The sequence below is a fragment of the Drosophila nasuta genome, chromosome 3 (assembly GCF_023558535.2).
Source record: "Drosophila nasuta strain 15112-1781.00 chromosome 3, ASM2355853v1, whole genome shotgun sequence".
Classification (NCBI taxonomy): domain Eukaryota; kingdom Metazoa; phylum Arthropoda; class Insecta; order Diptera; family Drosophilidae; genus Drosophila; species Drosophila nasuta.
Genome location: NC_083457.1, coordinates 22,562,008 through 22,584,304, shown reverse-complemented (window position 1 = coordinate 22,584,304; position 22,297 = coordinate 22,562,008). Strand labels below are relative to the sequence as shown.

General features: G+C 37.4%; 5 protein-coding genes across 6 annotated transcripts; 2 read left to right on the top strand and 3 right to left on the bottom strand.

Moving 5' to 3' along the window:
- Positions 1-86: 86 nt before the first annotated feature.
- On the bottom strand, positions 87-8,983 carry LOC132792932 (aspartyl/asparaginyl beta-hydroxylase). The gene is given in 15 exon segments (XM_060802472.1): positions 87-509; positions 1,177-1,902; positions 1,965-2,070; positions 2,764-3,004; positions 3,595-3,692; positions 4,008-4,517; positions 4,676-4,786; positions 5,296-5,373; positions 5,592-5,751; positions 6,092-6,382; positions 6,384-6,515; positions 6,568-6,863; positions 6,922-7,110; positions 7,585-7,638; positions 8,773-8,983. Coding segments are annotated over 15 exon segments (3,195 nt in total). The 5' UTR covers positions 8,825-8,983; the 3' UTR covers positions 87-358.
- Positions 8,984-9,760: 777 nt separating this feature from the next.
- Positions 9,761-12,070, top strand: LOC132792930 (GTP-binding protein Rit2). Its single transcript, XM_060802469.1, has 4 exons — positions 9,761-9,911; positions 9,970-10,345; positions 10,616-10,672; positions 10,782-12,070. Exons 2-4 carry the CDS (start codon positions 10,117-10,119, stop codon positions 11,297-11,299), a joined length of 804 nt encoding a protein of 267 aa, XP_060658452.1. The 5' UTR covers positions 9,761-9,911; positions 9,970-10,116; the 3' UTR covers positions 11,300-12,070.
- A 2,843-nt stretch (positions 12,071-14,913) lies between these two features.
- Positions 14,914-17,910, bottom strand: LOC132792931 (ras-like GTP-binding protein Rho1). 2 transcript variants are annotated; one of them, XM_060802471.1, is made up of 5 exons: positions 17,761-17,910; positions 16,679-16,842; positions 15,391-15,540; positions 15,249-15,329; positions 14,914-15,183 (listed from the first exon to the last, which is right to left on the bottom strand). In XM_060802471.1, exons 2-5 carry the CDS (start codon positions 16,832-16,834, stop codon positions 14,992-14,994), a joined length of 579 nt encoding a protein of 192 aa, XP_060658454.1. In that variant the 5' UTR covers positions 16,835-16,842; positions 17,761-17,910; the 3' UTR covers positions 14,914-14,991. The 2 variants fall into 2 exon arrangements, with proteins under 2 accessions (XP_060658454.1, XP_060658453.1); XM_060802470.1 differs by having other exon boundaries at positions 17,697-17,909.
- A 1,362-nt stretch (positions 17,911-19,272) lies between these two features.
- LOC132791153 (polynucleotide 5'-hydroxyl-kinase NOL9) lies at positions 19,273-21,667 on the top strand. Its single transcript, XM_060799972.1, has 2 exons — positions 19,273-21,114; positions 21,176-21,667. Exons 1-2 carry the CDS (start codon positions 19,419-19,421, stop codon positions 21,439-21,441), a joined length of 1,962 nt encoding a protein of 653 aa, XP_060655955.1. The 5' UTR covers positions 19,273-19,418; the 3' UTR covers positions 21,442-21,667.
- Positions 21,668-21,797: 130 nt separating this feature from the next.
- On the bottom strand, positions 21,798-22,257 carry LOC132788796 (large ribosomal subunit protein bL34m). The gene is made up of 2 exons (XM_060796382.1): positions 22,149-22,257; positions 21,798-22,086 (listed from the first exon to the last, which is right to left on the bottom strand). The coding sequence occupies exons 1-2, from the start codon at positions 22,169-22,171 to the stop codon at positions 21,864-21,866; spliced, it is 246 nt and encodes an 81-aa protein (XP_060652365.1). The 5' UTR covers positions 22,172-22,257; the 3' UTR covers positions 21,798-21,863.
- Between the last annotated feature and the right edge of the window lie 40 nt (positions 22,258-22,297).

The window sequence follows — 22,297 nt, the reverse complement described above, 5'->3', positions numbered from 1 at the left end:
TTGAATTTATTCCATTTATCATTACTAAATCAATTCTCATTATTTTTAAAAATAAATAAAAAGTGTATTAAAGACTCTTCGTTAAATTCTCCAAATTGAAAAAATGACTGTATTTACAAAATAGTTTGAATACAGCAGCAAGAGGGGGCTGCCAACCCAGCAACAATAGTCATTATTCATAATCATAGACTTAAGATTAACATTTCCATTACAAACTAAACACGCATTCATATCGCAACTTAACTGTTAAGAGAGTTACAAATAAATTATTGTGACTTTGTTTCTATGTGAATCAATTAACAAAATGACAAAAAAGAACATTATGAATTGGCTGGACTGGAAACTATGAAATCTAGATTTAAATTGGGGACAGGCTGCGACGTTGCACTTCACTCAGATCGGGATGCCAAAGGTCCAGGATGAGCACCAGACGCAGCTGTGTTCCATTGTGCCAGACCTCGTGCTCGAAGCTGTCGTCGAATATGAAGAGTTCGCCCTCACGCCAAGTGCTGTTGATGGAGAAAAGAATATTCTTTCTTTACTTGATGTATGAGAGGGAAGAGAATATAAATCAAAGTTTAATAGTATACAAATATATAGTATGTAGTATATTTGAATACTATAAAGAAACACATATTGGTTGGTTGCTTTTGAATTTGGTGTTAACAAATAATTCTTTAGAATTGCGACCATTGTGATTAACAACAAAATATGTTGTATGTTGTATGTTCGTTGTATGTTTTTTCTCATATTATATAAATTATTTTTAATAAACACAATTTTAATTATCCGCGAAAAATTACTTATTTATGTACTACTAAAAAACTCAATCGAAGTGAAATTTACTAAATTGTTGAAAATATGAGATTTACATGGAAAAGCAAATGTTTGATAACTATAAAAGACTCTTCTTCTACTTCCTACGGTATAGAAACGATGCTATCCCATAGATAATTATATATACTATATACTATATACTATAACTACTTTATACTATGTATTTTAAACTATATACTAAATATTCTATTTATATTTTACAATAAGCTTGCAAAATAATCTTTAAAAGCATTCAAAACCAAACCATCTTGAGCTTAATCCTCAAGAAAAAAATTTGTATAGCTAAAAATGAATTATACAATTTTTATCTAAGCAGTTGTCTCTGCCTTTCTTACTCACCGCTGCTGTTCGGCCACGCGCAAGCTGGTCAGCTGTGGCTCCGGCGCCACGAGCGTGAGATGGGCGCGCAGTCTGCAGTTGGTGGGTCCGCAATGTGGCCAGACGTGAGTCTGAGCCTGCATGGCGCTGAACTTGACCTGGCCACGCAGACAGCCACTGGATGCAGGCAGCTTGTCGAGCAGCGCACAGGTCAAAGGAGCGCGCTGACAGTTGCTGTGTTGTCTCTTGCCCTGGGCAAACAATTCAAACTGCTGCCAGTTGCCTGTGTGACGCAATTGTTCCGCCTCTGGTTGAAAGTTTCTGCGTGCATTAAGCAAGGATAATGCCTCCTTCCGGATGACACGCCAGCTCTGCTGCAGTTGCTCCAATTGCGAGGCATAACCCGTCTCAGCGGGCTGCCAAAAGGGTTGAGCTCTCAGACCTGGCTCGTTGTACAGCGAACGCTGATAGACGCTGGCAAAGAATTGTTTGTCCGCACCACGTTGATGCAGCTTCAAAGCTTCCTTATTTCGTCCCAGACGCTGCAGTGTCTCGCCCAGGACCACATAGAAGTAAGGCTCCTGTGTGCCAGCTTCCTGTGAATCGATGGCATACTGCAAATAAGGCAAAGCTCGCGCATAGTCGCCACTGAGCTGCTTGATGGCTAAGCCAAAGTGCAGCTGAGCAACTGCATCTTTAGGCCAACGTTGCAAAGTTTCAGCTGCCACCTGCTGCAGTTTAACGTAACTGCAAAGAGAACTGAGTTAGATAACTTTCAACTCAGCAAATCTGCCACTCAACACACCCACTTATTGGCCATCAAATAACTGAGCGAGAGCTCATTTCGCAGCACAGATTCCGCCGGATAGCGCTCGATGAGCAGTTCATGGATGGCCACCGTCTGCTGCAGATAACCTGGTGAAAAGAATGGAAACTAATTAAAATATATTTGGGAAGACAAATAAAAATTATGAATTTACTAAAATCAAAATATTTTCTTATAAGAAACTCAATTTAAGTAAAGAAAAAAATGTATATAATTACTTCATTTCAATTTACATTAAAAAATTTCATGAAAATACAAATTTATAATAAAAAACCTAGCATACCACAAACTCATATTTTTTCATAATAAAAACTAAAAAAATAATTACTATTTTTCTTAGTTAAATTAAATATAAATAACAATAATAATAATCTCGTAAAGAGTTCATTAAAAAAAATAACATCATAAAAGTAAAATAAAAACTAAACATCTAATAAAAATCATGTATCATTGCCTTTTAAGTTACAATTAATAATAAATAAATAAATAAATAATTGATCAGCCATTTTGTCTTTATTTATATTTATTTATATTTCCAAACTCTAAGAAATGAAGAAAGTTCAAAAACATTTTCCATTTTTCTTCTCATAAATTTGTAATAGTTGACATTCTGTTATAAAAATATCATATGAGCGAAAACAAATTGGATTATTTTTATAATGAAATTACAAAATACTCATTTGATTACTAAATACGTCATTAAAACCTCAATTATCTGGTCAATAGACAACTTTAATATCAAAGCTAGTCATGTATGTATATTAAAATGGCCCACAACTCACCCAGAAATCTCAAGTGCTCTATGCAACGTTCACCGGCTGATCGAAACTCTCGCTCATTGGCAATCAGACCGTCGAAGGCCAGATAGCGTTTGTAGGATTCGATGGCCTCGTGAAGCAATAGATTGCTATGCTGCTTCTCTGCCAGCTGCTCCAGCGCCTGCGCCCGATTCAAATGAGCCAACGGCTCGTGTGCGTATGTGTGTGTGAGCTTATTAAATGCGCCCAAAACTTTGGCAGGATTCTATGGTTAGATCGGGAGCGTGATGATTCGAGTTAGAGCAGCATGCAAACAGAGAACGAGGATTAGCAAAAGACGCAAGCAAGTTTTATTAGAGCAATAAATTAAATGATACTCAATAGTAAACCCAATTTGGGTAGCTTTTAAAGTAAACACATTAGGAATCCTAGGAATTTCTCAAAAATTGAAAATAAAATAAAAACAAAGTTACTAATCGATTCGGTTTCAGATGTTGCAAGCAACAAGTGGGTGTGTCTAGTTTGCTACTTGCAACAGCACATGAGAAACCTCAAAACCAACTAGCAAGAATGTTTTTAAAAAGGAATAACTTCAAAATCTGCCAATTCATAAGTACGTAAGTAAATTAACTAATTTTTCAGCTAATTAAGTTATTAAAACTCTGAAGGGTATTTGTTAATAATTACTTAAGAACTAAGCACATGAACTTATTAAGCAAACATTAATTAAAGCTATGAAAAAAGTTGACTTTTTATGTTTTTTTTTTCTAGTGATTGTTGAGCTTAAAGTTTAGGAAAGAAATTACATATTATAGAAGATAAATGTGTTTGAATCAAAGACAAACCAGAACTCACCTCATTGATCATTTCGGCATTTGCCTTGCGCAGTTCTTGCTCGAACAGATCATCACCACCGGCATTTTCTTCGGCCTTTGGTTGCTTGGGTTTTATTTCTAATAAGGGGAAAAGTATTATAAGTGTTTATAAGGTGTCACTTATAGAAGTTTACAGTTTAAAGACACCCAGTTTGAACGGTTAAAAGGCTCCAGCTTATAAGTAAAGATTAGCATATTGTTTACTTTAACTACAACTATGACTTACTATGCAGATTAACGTAATTTCTTAGAGTAGGTGTAACGTATGCCATGATATCGGATATACATTTAGAATAGAATTATAATACGAAAGAGAGTTATGATTGATGATAGGGTTTTTGTTTCAGTTCGAGATGTCGTTGTGGTTGTGTAAATTGTACATTTAGTAATTACGTGTCCAGGACGGATCATCCGAGTCTGGATCGCTTTCGTATTCCTTGGCCGGTAAACGGCCATATTTCGCCTCCAGTCGACTCATCAGCTCAGCATCATCCACATCCGATATTTCGTCCTCTTCCTCATCGGTGATTTCCTCCTCATCGCTATCATCGTGCTCGTAATCCTCAATATCGCCATCCTCGTACTCCACATAAATATCCGTAGGTCCATGTATATCAGGATCCGTCTCAGGTTCGTCTTCGTGTGCTGGTACTAGTTCCGGTTCCGGTTCCGGCTCAGGTTCAGGCTTAGGTTCAGGTTTAGGTGCAATCCTTGTGACAGGTTGGGGAGCAATTTTGGCTTCAACCTTTGGTTCTGCTTTTGATCTGTACATGGCACTCAATTGCTCGAATGTCTCTGGCACATAGCCTGCATTGATTGCCAAATTATCATCGCTCTCATCCACATCGCTGATCTCCACCTCGATTTCCTCCTCGATTTCTATCTCCTCCTCGGAATATTCCTCTTTTTTTTTGGGAAATAAGTTATTCACAATTAATAAAGCATTAAACTGAAATTAGAAGACATTCCAAATATTTGCAAGTTGAACTTGAAATTATTTGGAATTAACTTCGAACTAATCCGAAGTTCAGCATAGTTATAGAATAGAATAGTTTGTCAACCGTCATCTAGCGGGGGCAGCTCCTCGACATCATCGGGTATATTTTCCTCAGCGGTCGCTATGGTCAGTCGTCGTCTCATGTTGGCCTCCGGTGTGGGCGGCTGTACCTCGTCTATGTTTGGTTGGTGACAGAGATTAGTAAGCAAATACACTTGGCAGGCAACAAGAACAAGAAGCCATACGACAAATTGACATACATAGATATTGGCGCAAACGTTTTAACAAAGCTGTGACTACAATAATAGTAATAATAATAATCATAATAATAATAAAGTGAGAAGTAAAACAACAATTATATTATATATTAGACTTAAACTGTGACATCAATTCAAATTAAAAAGAAAGTGCAAAATTTTGGTTCAAATCTCCGAATCGAATAGAAAAGCACAAAAATCGATAAGCGTTTATCGATAATGTGAGGATTGGGTTAATTTTGAAAGTTAGTTGATTGACAACACTTAACGGAAATTCACTTTACATCGAGTACGTTTTTGTTTTTAGATATTTTTTAGATGCTTTTTTTTATTGAGGCGTGTTATTTAGAACATTACAAGTTCTTGGGTAAGCAGAGAGCATTATTGATTTTGGTTAGAATTTGGCTGAGCAGCATTGAAAACTCACTTGTATTCGGATTATTCCTTATCAATACAAGGCGTGAGACAAGGGCAAGTGCAATGCCAACGCCAAATTTAACGGCAACTGGAAAATTTGAGTTTTCATTTTAGTCAACGAAACGTAACATAAACTTTACTATAATTTTTAAATATTTCTTTCACTTTTTTGCACTTTCTTGTACAATTCTTTTTTTCTAACTTTTAAAATTGTAATATGTATATATAAATATTTTTTTGGAGCTTGAATTAACCTGATTCTTTTAACCGTTCTGTGGCATCTGATTAAATCTTAAGGATACTTACGGGAACCCAGCCAAGATGATGTGGTAGCTGCCTCTTCTTCTGGTTCTTGCTCTGGCTCATTGTCTTGCTTAGCTTTGGCATTGACAGCTGTTTGACGTTGCTCAGCCTCGTCATCCACATCCTGATCAAGAGATTCGAAATCATCCTCATCGTTGTCATCCTAAGAAATAAAACTTTTATTAGTTGAAAATCTGATAGGCAGAAGAAAGCATCTACGACTCTATAAAGTGTATATATTCTTCTTTATTTGTCTGTACTCGTGTGTCCTCATGTATAAATGTGAAAATCTAACAGACTCTTGGAGCTAATCATTGCGCTGATAAAAAAATGCAAAGCCTTGAGAAAAATGTAATAATATCTAGTTTGGTAATCAATCTATACATATATACTGTACGGACATTTGGAATAAGCTTACTACTTTCAATTGTATGTCCGCTGCCAGAGTATCGTAGTCGAGCACTCTTTAGTAAAGCATTTTAACTTTTGTTCTGTGAACTAACCTGCTCAAAGTCATCATCATCGTCGGCCTCATCGACAGCGCTTTGAGCTGCAGGTTCAAGAGATTCTTCCGGCTCCTCGTTGTCCTCTTCATCGGCTTCCTCCTCAAAATCATCATCGTCATTATCATTGTCATCATCATCGTCCACTTCAGCTGTGGTTTGTGGCTGAGATTGCGAAATAGCTGGCTCTTCTTCCTCCTCGTCCTCTTCATCGGCATCCTCTTCGTCTTCGCCATCTACTTCATCATCTTCCTCAGCTGTTTCCCAAGCGCTTTGAGCTTTAGATTGCGAGACGGGGAGGCTCAATTGACTCCTCAATCTCGTCATCGGCATTATCTTCATCTTCATCCTCATCTTCATCCTGCTCCTCATCATCGGCTGCAGATGGCGCTGGTTCCAAGGATTCCTCAGGCTCTTCTTCATCCTAAAACATAAGCTTTAAATACGATTGTTGTTTAATGGGTTTCAATTCTCACCTCTTCTTCTTCCTGCTCTTCCTCCTCAGCAGTTACGTTTTCAGCAGCATTGTTATCCTCCTCTTCTTCCTCCTCTTCTTCATCATCGGCTTCGTGTTCTTCTTCAGCCTCCTCTTCAACAGAATGCGCTTCATATTCCTCGTCGTGTTCATCGTCATGATCATCGTCATGTTCATCATCATGATCATCTAAGGCCGCTTCAGGTGAACCATGTGCATCATGTTCATCCTGACGATGCTCCTCCACCCAGCCATCGAAGTAGTTAGAGTAGCGAGATTCCGACAACGGCGTGTCCACTGTAATCGAACATTTATGAGCATTATAGGTTATCTGATTTAAATTCACTTTACTTACCATCCTCTAAACCCCGATTCTCCAATATAATCAAGCCCACGAGTCCCAGTAGCACAGCCATCAACGAGAAGAAAATGATCTTGGCACACCAATGACCTCCAGTGCCGTGTGAATGTTGCACGTGCAGGTGTACATCATCGTTTCCCATCTTTGTGATGTGAACTCCATGAGAAGCTGTATCGTCGTCTTCTGTGAGCGTTGTAAAAATGCTTATTAATACACGAACAGAGAAATTTGTAACTAGATAAGCCGCAGTTTAAATACCCTCGCAGAGTAACAAATTAACAGTGTTATAGCAGTCCGATCAGGCTAATTACCAGATAAAAAGTACTCTTAATAATAAATTACATTACTTTCATGAAATTAGCTTTATAACTGGCAAAGTTATTAACGAAGAAAGTCACGTCCAGACGGGCAGACGGATTTACTTTTATTTTTAAGAAGTTATGGTACACACTGCCTTACAAAATTGTGTTACTCTCTGCAAAGGTATTTGTGACAACAGCTTAGTTAACGATAAATTAAAAACAAACTCAGATAGCAAGCGGTTAATACAAGCAAACTGCATTTAGTAATTTACTAAATTGAATAATTGCATCAAATGCATATTTTTATCGGGAGGTAAAGTGAGGGGGGATGACAACAAATACTATAAGTTGCTACCTTGGAAACTTGACTGCCGCAAGACGCTTATGTCCCCCTCGGATTTGCGATCATCTACACAGAAAGTTAGTTACACTCGTTATCAAACACAGCAGCTGATATTGAAGAGTGAATGTACAAGAGAGAGATAACAGATGTAGGTGTGTGCTTGTGTGTGTGTACATATGTGTGTGTGTGTGTGTGTGTATGCATAAGTTGTTGGTGTTGATGCAAAACAAAGAACGCGCAGAGTCATGCGCTTGGGCAGATGGCCAAAAACAAAAAAAAGACAGAAAAGAAACCCGAAAGAATAAATAAAAATAAAAGAAACGAAAAATCTGTGCATAGTATTTTTGTATGTATGCATGTATGTATGCACTACTATTGTGCGTGTGAGTATCTGTGTGTGCATAAGTATGTGTGTATGTGTGTGTGTGCGGTGTCCAAACTCTGGTGGGTGTAATAAATGTCTGGTCACGGAAGTGTCTTGACTTTGTGTACATTATTTTGATCATTGAATGCAATGATAATAAATTCATAAATTCAACTTGTCAACTTGCAACTCGATTTGCTTTGCAAATTTTTCATGAAGCTAAACTATGTAGCATAGACTGCTGTCATCAAGAAGGCAACAATTGCAAAGAGCGTGATGATCTCTCTCAGACAGAGAGAGAAAGAGAAAGAAAGGAGCTACAAATCTACCGGTATTTGTTTACGTTGCAACGGCAGATAAAGCAGATAAATAAACGTTTCATCTTTATCGCACAGGTCTTTAAATAAACACGAGCTGATATTTCGGAGATACTATAAGATAATATTGAAACATATGAGCGAGCACCGCAAAAACTTCTTTAGCCCATTGAAAATATTTCAATAGATTTTATTGTAGCGCGTGTCCCAGTAGCATGACAACGTATAGAAATCATAAAATGAAAAATATGTGTAGGTATGTATGTATGTCTGTAGTATATAGTGTATTTAGGTATACTTTTTCTCAGCGGCGGCACACGCATAGCGACAAAACAGCAAAGAGCAATGTATAATTTTATATAATAGGGCAAAGTTATTTTTAAAGGCGCTCGACAATATTATTTATGCTAATAAAAGAAACAGAAACGTTTTTTTTTTTCTAGCTACGAGTGTGTGTTTTTGTATTCTCTTTTTGTAGTGTTTGAAGATCCTGCAGATCCAATAAGTTGTTTCACTTACCACGTTTTTTGCGCTTATCCTTGCGCTTTCGCGGCTGCACATCGCCCGACATTATGCTACTTTTATCTTAATGCCAATGTCTTTGCTGTACAAGTATGAATTTAAAAAACCACTGTATGTTTCTTTTCCAATTTTTTTTGTTTCGACTTTTCGAAATGCTTGAAACCGACCGCGAACAGTTCAACCGCGATCACCGTTCGCAACTAAAACTGAATCCGAACAGAACCGAGCGAACAACAGGCGACGATGCTGTTAGTGCTGCCAGCTTTAAGATGAACAAAAGCTAAAAAAATGGTCATTTTCATATACTATTGTTTAATAATAAGGAAAACAACAATTTTATTTAAAATTGCTACAAATAAAGTTAGAACTTCCGTATTTTAAAGATTTATTTGAGCCATTTAAAACAAAATCCCCAATTGCTCCTCAAAAACTTGATTTGACGGGAAAACTACAGAGCTGCCAACACTTGCCGCCCACATCTGTTAATGGAAGAGCTTTAATGTTTCGCTTAACTTTAAATAGCGGGAAATATACTTTTGGTACAAACACACGGCAGCAGCCTCAATTGTTGCTTTTAAAAATTCATTATTTACACGGATGTATTGGAATGATTTTATGACAATCTAAAGCGACCATTTATTAGACATTCATTTTTGGATTTCCTTAAGATGGCGGATGCGTTGGAGGCGAATCAGTGAAAACACAAACAATGTTTAACATAGCTCTGTTAAGATAAAATAAGGGTCTTGTTGAACTTAAGGTATGCCTTCATGCTTATTTTTGTTGTATTCAGTTATAGACAAAAGGCATATTTACATTCGAATTGTTAAATACAATAAATTATAAATTATTATTATTAAAAAATATTTCATTTTAAATTTAAACTGCCGTTGTTAAATTTAACAGGAACCGATTCATGTCAGCACTGACCTTAGTTACATTTTGGTATTTTGTGCTTCGCAAGTGAACGACGCCGGCCACACTGATTTGAGTTTACTACCATAAAAATTACAACAACAACAGCAACAAGAACGGAACGAGGGAAAAACAACCCAGCACAAATTATGTATAGATACGATTGGAATTAAAGTCAACACAAACCCCGTTGAAGGATCCGGGCCAAGTGCAACATTGTGGTAAGTGGCAACAAATTGCAAAATGTGACCAACAGCATCAGTTTAACAATTTCAACAGTTTTGGGCCTGGGCCACACAGTGTTTTGGTCGCGAAGACGACCCAGACAAATCGTCGGCGGCGGTGGGCAGAAACAGAGACAGCGGCGACGGCAGAGCGGCAGATCAATTAGCCACGCCTTTTAGGGCGCATCCTTAGTCAGCAGCAATGGCCGGTGACATGTCGATTGGCTGCGCCGCTCTGCGTAAATCAACCAAATTGAAAAGTTGCACAAGTGCCGCCGATACGGACTCGATGCAGATGCCGAATGAGCGCAAAGAAAATGGCAATAATACGGGATTATTAAATAAACCACCAACGGCGCCACAGAATATGCGTGGTGGCCTCAGAGTGTATAAGATTGTCATACTTGGGGATGGCGGTGTCGGCAAATCGGGTAAGTAATGCAACAAAAATCAGATTAACGAAAGTTTCTGTTTCTTTTTATCACTGCGCATTTTGATTGGGGACTGCGAAAAATCAATAAATTATCTCAATTTCTTTTACGCTTTGTTTTACGGCCCACTAACCCATGCCACCCCCTCATGTTGTCGTCGTCGTCTGTCGTCTCCGGTATATGCTTCGTGCGTTCGCTCGGCTAACTTTGCGTGTACACAAACCAAAACACACACACGCGCACGCACGCACACACGCACACATACAACAGCTGTTACCCTGCAGTTCGTCAGTCACAGTTTCTTGGACTACCATGACCCCACAATCGGTGAGTTTCAAATTTGTCGATAACCTTCGATTACATCCCTGAACTTTTCGTTACGTTGCCTCCTTTTCTGTCTGTGTTGTACATCATGCCCGTTCGTTCGCACGCACAGAGGACTCGTATCAGCAACAGGCGGTAATTGACAATGAGGCCGCACTGCTGGACATACTCGACACTGCTGGCCAGGTTGAGTTCACGGCCATGCGGGACCAATACATGCGCTGTGGCGAAGGTTTCATCATTTGCTATTCGGTAACGGATCGTCATAGCTTTCAAGAGGCATCCGAATATCGCAAACTGATCACACGTGTTCGCCTCTCCGAGGATATACCGCTCGTCCTGATTGCCAACAAAGTGGATCTGGAATCTCAGCGTCGTGTCACAACCGAAGAGGGCAAAAATTTAGCCAATCAATTTGGTTGTCCGTTCTTCGAAACCTCAGCGGCACTGCGTCACTACATCGATGAAGCGTTCTATACGCTAGTGCGCGAGATACGGCGAAAGGAGATGCAGAAAGCGCTGGGCACGGATAACAATTCAGAAAAGATTCACACACGTCATCGCAGTCGATGGTGGCGCATTCGCTCCATATTCGCTTTGGTCTTTAGGCGTAGACGTAACTTGAACTAAAAGACAGCCAATGCAAACGAGACGAACAAAGCTCTCACAGAAAAAAACAAAAATATTCGAAAACTCTTCGGTTCGCAAGTGCAACACAAAGAAAAACAAGTGCAATAATAATCAATGCGTTAAACTATATATTTATTTAGCTATATACTCGTTTATATAGCAAAAACAATCATCATATAAATGTACTACCAAGTCTAATCATTATTTTTCGACAAACGAAAAGAAAAAAAAACGCAAAAAGAATTTATGTATGTAATTGTTATGGCCGAAATTAAATGGCCAACTAACTAATCGACATTTGTCAAAACGTTCGATAGTTTTGTTTTTTGTTTATATATATTTTGTTTTTACATTTTGTTTGTTAACTATGCCACTTGTATTTGTATTGTTGAGTGGAAGGATAAGACAGATGATAATGAGACAATGACAAGAGATGAGATAATATATATATAGAAATATTCATATATATATATATCAATATATTTAAGCACCAATCCAAATGATACATATTAGAAATGCACATAACATATGTAGAGCGTTAATCATAAGAATGTTGATTCCTAACAGACAAATTGGCAAGCAAAACAAAAAAAAAAAAAAGAAAATGATATATGCATTTAAATTAAAGGAATGTTGAAACGACATAAATATATATCTATATATATATATACGCTAATAGACCCTTTTCACTTTCCCAAATGTGACGAAGGGTCTAAAAAACAATAATGTTGAATCGGAAACAATACGAAGCGATACAAAAAAAAAACAAAACTGAATCCTAGCAAAGCCAACAAGTCATAGATCAGGCTATATTATTATAACGAAATGGTCAAGTTAAAAACAGAGATAGAACGAGCTTTAAGTCGCAAAAAACTGTCCAATAAACAAAACTGAAAAGAAACGAAACGAAACAAATCGAAACACAAGCCAAGTAAATAAGAAGTGTGAAATGATGAGAATTATGTATTATGTGCATGTATTATTATTATTATGATTACGATTATTCAATATATTACGAAAGGGCGCACACATTAATTAATCGAATAAATGTTGAATTTAAAACGTATGTATACTAAATGAAAAACATATGTATATTAAAACGAAACGATCGATCCAAGGGATCGATTATAAATGCACAAAAAGCGCAAATAGAAGAATCCAAAAATCCACTGAATTGAAATTTTCAAATGTGATTGAAAAAAAAAAACACACACAAAAACTATTCACATACGTTTTGCATTTGTTGTTTAAGTTTTATGGAAAACGAAAAGAAACACAAAAATGTTTCAAGTGTTAACGCTTAAGTTTATTTATTATATCATTATTACGATTAGTTTAAAAAACTGTTCTCTGTTTTGTTAATTACTTTTTAACTTCCATGACGTTCTCTAATCATCACCGTGAGTTCCTCTCATCAATGTTAACTGCACAGTCAAATACTATTTGTTATAAAAAACAATTCGAAATTGTTACAAGAACTTATCACCAAAACTGAAATTATTTTAAACAAATCAACACAAAATGAAAAATCAAACAAAATCGAGCTATGTAAAATTACAAATCGAAAGTATTTGTAATTTAATGTTTAATTATTTTTTTGTCAGTTAATTAAATGCGGGTAAATGAAAGCAAGCTTTCCAAAAAGAAAAACACACACAAAAAAAATTTATCTATGTTAAATATTATCACATACGAGATATGTATTTCCCATTAAACAATAACACGATACTAGCAACTAGTAGAAGAAACAAGCTTGGAGCAGAGCGAACCCAACTTGCATTGTTTTCTTTTTTTGGGAATTCAATTTAGATCGCTGCGAGTGATCAATTGATCTATTTGATTCGTACATTTTAAATGTAAAACAAATAAAATAAACACAAAAAAAAGACCCTCAATAAAAATTTTTGAAACCCCGTTAAGCAAAAGGACTTTTTATTTCAGAAAAATAATTCTTCCAGTCGTCTTTGTAAATTCGTATTAGTAAAATAACAAAATCTTTAAAGAAGCAATAAGGACACACAGATTTTCGATTTTTATAGTTTTTTTTTATTTTTTATTTATTTAGTAAAATATTCCATTTTTTTGTAATTTTGAAAAGAAATGAATTTTTGTTTTTTTTGGTTTATATATGTATATGTATACATATACATACATATACGCATATATAATTCTAATTTTGGTAATCTGGTAAATGTGTTTGTTGTTGTTTTATTGTATAGGAAGCAAAACTTTGAATGCACAAATTTACAATTACTTTCGACGCGTTTTCATTTGTCGTTTGTTGTTTTTTATAAGTTGTGTAGTAATAGTAACTGTAGAAAATAGTTTATATATATATACATACATATGCATATCGCTTATACACGTATGTATGTATATATATTAATATATGTATGTATGTGTATGCATATGTATATATACCATTTGTAGAAAACGGCGCATTTTCTTTCTTTTTTTTGAGTTTTTGTGTGAGAATTACACGATTTGACGGTACAAAATACAAAAAGAGACATACACATAATATGTACTGTATATATATATATTATTTATATATAGGTATATAATCCATATATATATTTTAGTATTTTATAAAATCATAAAATACGCTCATTTATCTTGTGTGTTGGTTTTGTTTTGTTTAATTTAATGCAAAATACAAATATTAAAAACTCGAACTTGCTTTTTTTTGTTTGTTTGCACATGAAAATTGAATGCATCTTTCTTGTGGCTTACGTTATAAACATTTTCATCATTTGTGTCTATATTTTGTTGTATTGTTTTGCAAAGTACATATTTATAATATTCATCATTCTTATTCTTTTGCTGCATTTTGTTTAGGTTTATTGGCGGTCTCTGTTTGAATTTTTATATATATATGTATGTATGTATATATATGAGTCAAAAAATTGTAATTGGTATGTTTATGAACTCTTATTTTTTTGTTTGTTTTCTTCAGTATTTGTTTTAGTCCGTTTATCATAAATTGTTTGCCTTAAGACTTTCGAAAAAAATGAATAACTGCATCCATCATCACTCATCAACACACACACATACGCATGCACACACACACACACAAGCACGCATGCACACAGATGCACACTGAGAAACGTAGTAGATATTTTAGTTGGCTTTTAATCTCAAATAATCAACGGATACGATGATATAGGACATAGTATGCATACATATATAAGTGTGTATATATACGTATAGATTGTATATATACGAGTAAGTATGTATATTTGTAGTTGTTTTTGTTCTTGTTGATGTTGTTGTGTTGACTGATTTGACGCCGTTACGTTTTACAAATAATAATAATAATAATAATGCAATATTTATTATTGTTGTTTTACTTCGGTTAATAACTACTCTAGACTGTATATAAAATCAAATCCGCATTTGACAATTTGCCCGGTTTTCCTTCTTCTGCTTCATGATGTTGTTGTTGCTGTTCTTACTCTTGTGTTCATCAATAGTTGTTGGTTGTTGTTGTTCTTGATGATGATGTTTTGTTTGAAAGTTGCTTTAAGTTGCCGGATTCCACATGTTATCATCTCTGGTATTGCAGTGCTTACTTCCATTCTTCTTGTTATTCTTGTAAAAGTTGTGTGTGTGTGTTGTTTTGTTGTGGTTGTTGTTTGTTTGTTGTTGTTGTTATGTAAATAGATTTTTTTTTTTTTTTGATATTTGCTCTTTTAGAGCAAAAGGCATCTGGTCTTCTTCCGTTTTTTAACTTGCAGTGCAGCCCTAGTTGCTGTCTCAAATACCTCTCGCACACCCTCCTTCGACTTGGCCGAGCATTCCAAATAGGCAAAGGCATTAATCTTCTCAGCCATGGCGCGTCCCTCCTGCGGCTTCACCGGCTCCTGCTTCATCTTTGCCAGATCCTAGAGATGTACAAAACAAAAAAATTAATAAACGCTCTCCAGAATTATATTACATTATTGCTTACCCGAATTGTGTTGGGATCATTTCGCAAATCTTTTTTATTGCCTACCAAAATGATTGGAACATTGGGACAAAAATGTTTGACCTGTGTGCAAATTGAAATGTCGGTTAAGATGTTGAATGGAATTTATGTTTTTCATGCTTACCTCTGGCGTCCATTTTTCGGGAATATTTTCTAGTGAATCGGGTGAATCCACTGAGAAACACATAAGTATAACATCAGTGTCGGGATAACTCAGTGGTCGCAGTCTGTCGTAATCCTCTTGACCAGCTGTATCCCATAAGGCCAACTCCACCTGTAAAATGACAATTATATATATTGAAAGATTCAATAACAGAATCACACCAATCACGCCATTACAAACAGATTGATTGTTGCATATAAAGATGTAACTGTCTGGGTGTATCTGTGTGTGTGTGTATGTGTATGTGAATGGAGTGATAACGCCCGTTAAGTTTGCAATTATGTGTAGCACACAAAAGCGTTGTTCATCACAAAGACGAAGTCAGAGCAGACGAGACGAGAGTCAACTTCGAGTTGCAAAGATAGCAAAGGAACTTGGCGGAAATGCCGAATGTATTAATCAGACACCACAATACGTAGCAATGACGTGAACGATACAAACACAAACACACACACACACAGATACACACATCTACGAAAAGTTTTATATTTACATTACGTATGTATGTATGTTTATATGTATGTGCATCATATGTAAGCGCTATCCAAACACAACCGCGGGCATATTTATAATTGTGTGCTGCGCAAATTGTTTATGCCGAAAAACTTATTGAAAATTATTAGAAACGAAACATTTTGCAAAATAACCACAAAAACAAAAATACACAAAACATGACTTAATGCAAATCAAAAATGGCATACATTTTTGTTGTTGTTGTTGTATTTTTATTACAATTGAGAGCGAGAGCTCCAAACGTGTGAGAGCACAGGTACACGATTGGAAGGGGATACGGGGAGGTAGGAGAGACAGCGCGAGCGGGTAAGAGCGAGAGAGCACGCAAAAGTGTATGTGCGCAACGGGCTTGTATAAGACGAGCACAGCAAGAAACGGAAGGAAGAGAGCTTGCTATACAAGTACAAGTACATGTATTAGTAGTAGTACTAGGCCCTGTCTGTGTATATTCGTGCGTACCAGGGCTACTTATGATTGTGTGTAAGTGTGTCGGTGTTTCGTTATGTGTGCAAGGAATGAGAATGGACGGGTGTGGAAGAGAGGGTGGGGACTCAAGTATTGCCTTCCGACAATTGATATTGACTCACAACTTGCACTGGAGAGCGAGGGAGAGAATGAGAAACGGGGTGTGATGTGGAGGAGAGAGTGGGATGCTAGTTGTGAATATGAAAAATGAAAATATACAATGCACAAATCAATGTGATCAGATGATCGATTATTCGTGTTATTGACTTACCTGCTTGCCATCGACTTCGATATCGGCAACATAATTCTCGAAGACGGTCGGCACATAGACCTCAGGGAATTGGTCTTTGCTAAAGACGATCAGAAGGCAAGTTTTACCGCAGGCACCATCGCCGACAATTACCAATTTCTTGCGAATCGTCGTCATTGGAGGTTCTGGAAGTGGGCAGAAGAAGAGCAGAGCAGAGATGCAACGGCGACGTCGACGATGCGTTCGTTGCGTTGCGTTCTGTTTAATTTATTTGCGAAAACTGCGCGAGCTGGTTGAAAAATATCAATGTGAAAAAAGCCATACACACACACACACACACACAGTCACCACACAATCTCTCATTCTCTCACATACACACACTTGAGTCATACACTTTGAATGGCTCTCTCGTTTGTTGTTGTTGGTGGTGCTGCTGCTGACGATCTATAGAAAAGAAGAAGCATCACCCAACTGCCGCATGAGGCGTTTTTGACAATCGCCCGTCGTTGGTGGGGGGAGGGGTTCTTTTTTGGCCAGTTTCTGTATATAGTATTTGTATCTGTGTGTACGTAAGTTTAACTGCAATAATTTGCTAACTGTCTTAAATTTTTCAACACATGATACATTTGCATGTCTACATACATATACATCCATTCGTATGTATGTCTGTACATTTGTATGTATGTATTCGAAAGCCCGTGATTTCATGCGCTGGTATTCGTATTGGTAGATTTCCCATTACTCCCAAATGTACAGACACATTTTAAGAGTATTTACTTTTCTTTAATTATATGTACGAATGTGTACGTTTCGAGATAGTCCAATGGTCGCGTCATAGGTCTGTTTCCTCGCCCGCCACCAACTCTTCGTGCGTTTATTCCAAAAACATCATCATCCACTCGCATTTATGTATACACATACATACATACATTTATATGCATGTATGTTGTCTGTGAGTTCGATTGCATAGCTGTGTGCGCGTAGCTGTATGTGTGTGTGTGGAATTTTTTCACTGCTCTTTCAACTTTTTCTCACTTACAATTAATTATATTTTTTTGTATTTTGGGAACACTCAGTACGAATTCGACACTTAATATGCTTACAAAATGGCACAAATATGTTGATTCTTATGCGGCTACCGTTATTCGTTTCGTATAAAATGTATTACAATTAAAAATTCGACGTTTTTTTTTTCTCATGCAAAATGACGATGAATTTTCTTGGTAGATGAACAACCAACGCCTTCGTGCGCAGCGTGACCGCAAGTCGAATATCTAAATATACTACATTTTTTCGAAATACCACTTCCGCAGTTACCAAGAATTTGGCTACACTAAAATGGTGATGGGACAAGTTTTCCAAAAATACATGATTTTCCAAAAATATATCATTATAATATGTCAATATTTTTTCGTTTAACATATATTATCTAATATTAAAAGTTCTAATTGCAAGTTTGCAATATAGTTTCACTAAATTAAGCTATTCTTAATGCAAAAGTATAGATACATATATGCAGTTTAAGCAATCTATAGAGATGGGTAGTCCCTACCAAGGGATTTGAAATCAAAATAAAAGTTTAAGAAATATTTATGGTCTATAATGTAATTAAAATAATCTTAGTTCAAGCACAAAGGTTTTTCGTTAGCATAGAACTGTGATTTCCCAAAACTGTGACTTGTACCTTAAATATCGTCTATCGATAATTATTTCCTTAATATGTCTTTTTACTTGTATCAATTACTTAAGTCATATTAAAGCATGACCATATTGTCTTAGCAGAATATCATATTAAAGATAAAAGAAGTTTTAATGAACATAATACAGGGGGAATTTTAACAAAATACAAAACTATACGTTACAAAGTACAGCCAGCTGGTATTTATTAAAGTGGTATATTTTAGTATATTTTTTGTAGTGTTGCAGCCATATGCCGGTTTCTGATCGCATGGCCAATATGTGTTATATTGGGTCAGGGATGTGTTTGTTTTTAAAATAAATATATGAATCCTATATAAATAAATGCTAGTATTGCAAAATGCTCTAACTACAGTCCTTAAGTGAAAAGTTACACAAATCAGAAGGCGTTGAATTATAAGGAAAATAAAAAAATTAAAAACTCGTTATTCATTATTAAGAAAGTTTTCGTAAGGAAGTTTTAACAAGTATGCCAAACAACAAATCAAGCAAAGGATCAGTCAAAAAAGGTTGAAAAGCGTCAAAGAAAGTCATGCCAAGAGAATTGCAATGGCAAAAGAATCAAACTTCAACAATCAAATAAACAAATTGAAGAATGTCCCCAAGAAGTTCTGCAACGTTATCTTGGTAAGTTTTAAAACATTTCTTGTATATTAGTTAAGTTACCTTTGCAATTTAATTTCTTTTATAGCAAACTTCTACGATGCATCAGACGAAGAAGACACATGGAAGATGAACAAGAATTTCTTTAGAGCTCCCGAAGTTATTAAGGATATTGAGAAGAAAGATCCCGAGGATAAGGATTCTGAAGAGGAGGATGATGATAATAATGATACTGATGATGATTTCACGAATGGGGGATTTGAGAAACTAGCTAATGCCACTGTTGTGGAGGTTAGAGCCGTGCCAGAATACCAAGAGTCCGAAGAGGAAGCCAACGATTCCATGGATGAAAGCGAAGACGAGGAAGAGGAAACTGACGATGGTGACGAGGATGATCAAGAGAGTCCCGTAGACAGTGCCGAGAAGGACGAATCTGATCGACTAACGGGGGGAATATTCCATGGGTGAAAACGAAGACGAGGAACAGGAAACTGACGATGGTGACGAGGATGATCAAGAGAGTCTCGTAGACAGTGCCGAAGAGCTCGAATCTGATCAGGTCGAAAATAAGGAGAATTTGCGTGCAGATGGTCCGTCAAATTCAGAATTGGGAAGTGATGAGGATAGTTCCGTAGATGCCGAAGCACTTGACGATACTTTTGAACAAGAGGACACAGCACTTAATGGCGAAGAATCGGGTGATACCCAGTCTGGTCTCTCCCCCAATCCTGCAGCACACTTTTATGCCCAGCCAAAGGCAGAAGCGGAACCGTTGCCCGAGTTGAGCATTGTCGAGAACAGTTTGAAAACGAACAAGGTGCTCGCAGTGCTCAAGCAGGACATGGAATGGTATGGCACCGTGATAGTTACACTGCTTAGTGGTCGGATATCAATTAACGGCTACGAAGCACCCCAACTGGAACCGTTGACAATTTACTCACCCAAGGGCTTCAATTGGATTGTCATTTCGCCGTTGCCCAACAAAAAGGTGCCCAAAGATCCCTTTAACTACAACAACGCGCTGGAAGAGAGCTTTTCGCGGGCTCAGCTTGAAAATATTCTCAGCAATTTTGACAGGCGACGCGATGCAATTGTGCTACTGCAAAGGAATAGCGGAGCACAAAAGATGCTCAACAACTTTGCCACACACATGGCGGAGAATGTGTTTCCGCTCATCAATGCCACCAATCGACCACATTACGCTAGCGAATATCTGCTAAATTGCCTTTTGCAGCGTGCCGATGATCAGGAGAAGGGCTTGCTGGTGCCGAGAGTGTGGACGAAACTGAAGTTTGTGCCACATAGTCGCGTCATGATAACTGGAGGCAAGGGCGTGGGGAAATCCACGCTGTTACGCTATCTGTTAAATCGACATCTGCCGCAGTTTGGCAGCATCTTACTGCTGGATTTGGATATTGGACAACCCGAAATGTTTGTGCCACAAACTGTTTCTTGCAGCGTTGTCGATGCCCCGCTGCTGGGACCTGGATTCTTTCTCAATCGGCAGCCGGACAAGGCGTTCGTGGTGGGCCATGTGAATGTGGTCATGTGTGCCGAGCAATATGCACATGCTGTCAAGTCTTTGCTCTCGTATTGTCAACAGCAGGAACGTTACAAGGACATGCTTTGGTTGATCAACACCATGGGCTACAATAAGGGCTTTGGTGTCGAACTGATGGCGCTGCTTGTGGACGCTGTGAAACCCACATCACTGGTGCAAATCTCCAGTCGTCGGCCCATTAACAACTTTGATGTGTCGCTAGACAGCGCAACTCTTTGGCAAGTTGTGCCAACCATCTATGTGGACGATGCATTCAAGCTGAGTCTCCCGCTGCCCAAGTATACAATGCACAAACTGGAAAGTGTTGTGCCAAAGCAGCAGCATGAGAAAGGCCAAAACAAGGCCTGGCGCATGAGTGCCAAAGATATGCGCTATTCCAATATTCTGGCGCGGCTCAGCGCTACGCTCCGTGGGAATGCCAAGCATTTGACCGAGTGCCAGCCGCTGAAAATATCGTTGGATGAGCTGCAATTTCTGCAGCTCACATCCGATGAGCATACACGGGAAGAACTCATTGCTGGTGCAGAAGTCAACATGGTTTATCTGTGCAAAGCGCCCGAGAATGACACCCACACAATCGAGTGCCTTGGCATTGGTGAGTCTACAGACCAATCTTCCTGTCCTCTCCAATCAATATCTTTATTGCTTATTCTCAGGTGTTGTGCGCGCTGTTGACTATGACACGAAGACACTTTACCTGCTGCCAGCGATGCCACTCGAGCGTTGTGCGGACGTCAAGTGTTTGGTTATTGGCGGTGACATGTGCTTGCCTCAGGGTTTCATCAAGGATCAAGGTGCTTCCGTTACCAACAATGTGCCTTATGTGTTTGTCATTGATGACTCCAAGTCGTCGAAGAGCGTGCAACAGATATATCATCGTGCTCCTGGTTTTTTGGGCAATCCAGCCAACAAAAATGTTTAAGACATCAAAACGTAGATAATATAGTGAAACTATATTATAGGGGGTAGAATGTAGTAGGAAGATCCAGCAGATCCAGTCAACAAAATGTTTTCTTAAAAACCCGAAACTTATTAGAATTATGGTGAAACTATGTCATAGAAATATTCTACAAACCAAACAAACATTGTTCATGAAGAACTGTTTAGTTTAAGTTTTTGTTAACTCAGACAACTTCTAAAATATAAAATTGTTATTATTAATAAAGTTGTAATGAGATCTATAAAAATACCAGCCCCAAAACGTATTACAAGTATATTCAAAATATATTATAGAAAAAATTTAATGTATGTATATTCTTCATACAAAAGACCAGTTGGTTAACACATGAAGTTTCTTTTTAATAACAATAATATTATATTAAAATGTTATGTTGTTAGCCTAATCTAATGGGAGAGATCGTGTCTGCCCTTCAGAATGCGTCGCATCAGCACTCGACGTCCCTCCGGCGTGGAAATCCTTGTTTCCCAACCGTGGACATTAATTCGTTTCACTTCGCGGGGTTTGGGGAAATGGCACCTCACTTTCGGCTTAAGAATTGCACGATCAAAGGCGTGCTTCTGGCGCACAAACATTGTTTGTGCTGTGTTTAACACAGACACACACGTTCTGCAAGAATGTTTAACATTAGTATTTCACACACAAAACAAACAATTAATGGCAATTTTTACCTTTGCAGCAAACCTTGCAACATGATGTTAAGTAATTGTAAATAAGAGCGCAATGTGACCACTGCTCAAAATGTTGCCAGTGTTGAGCAATTGCTACTATCGCTTGAGTTGTATCGATATCTTTGTTGAGCAAGCGATGTAAAATAGAA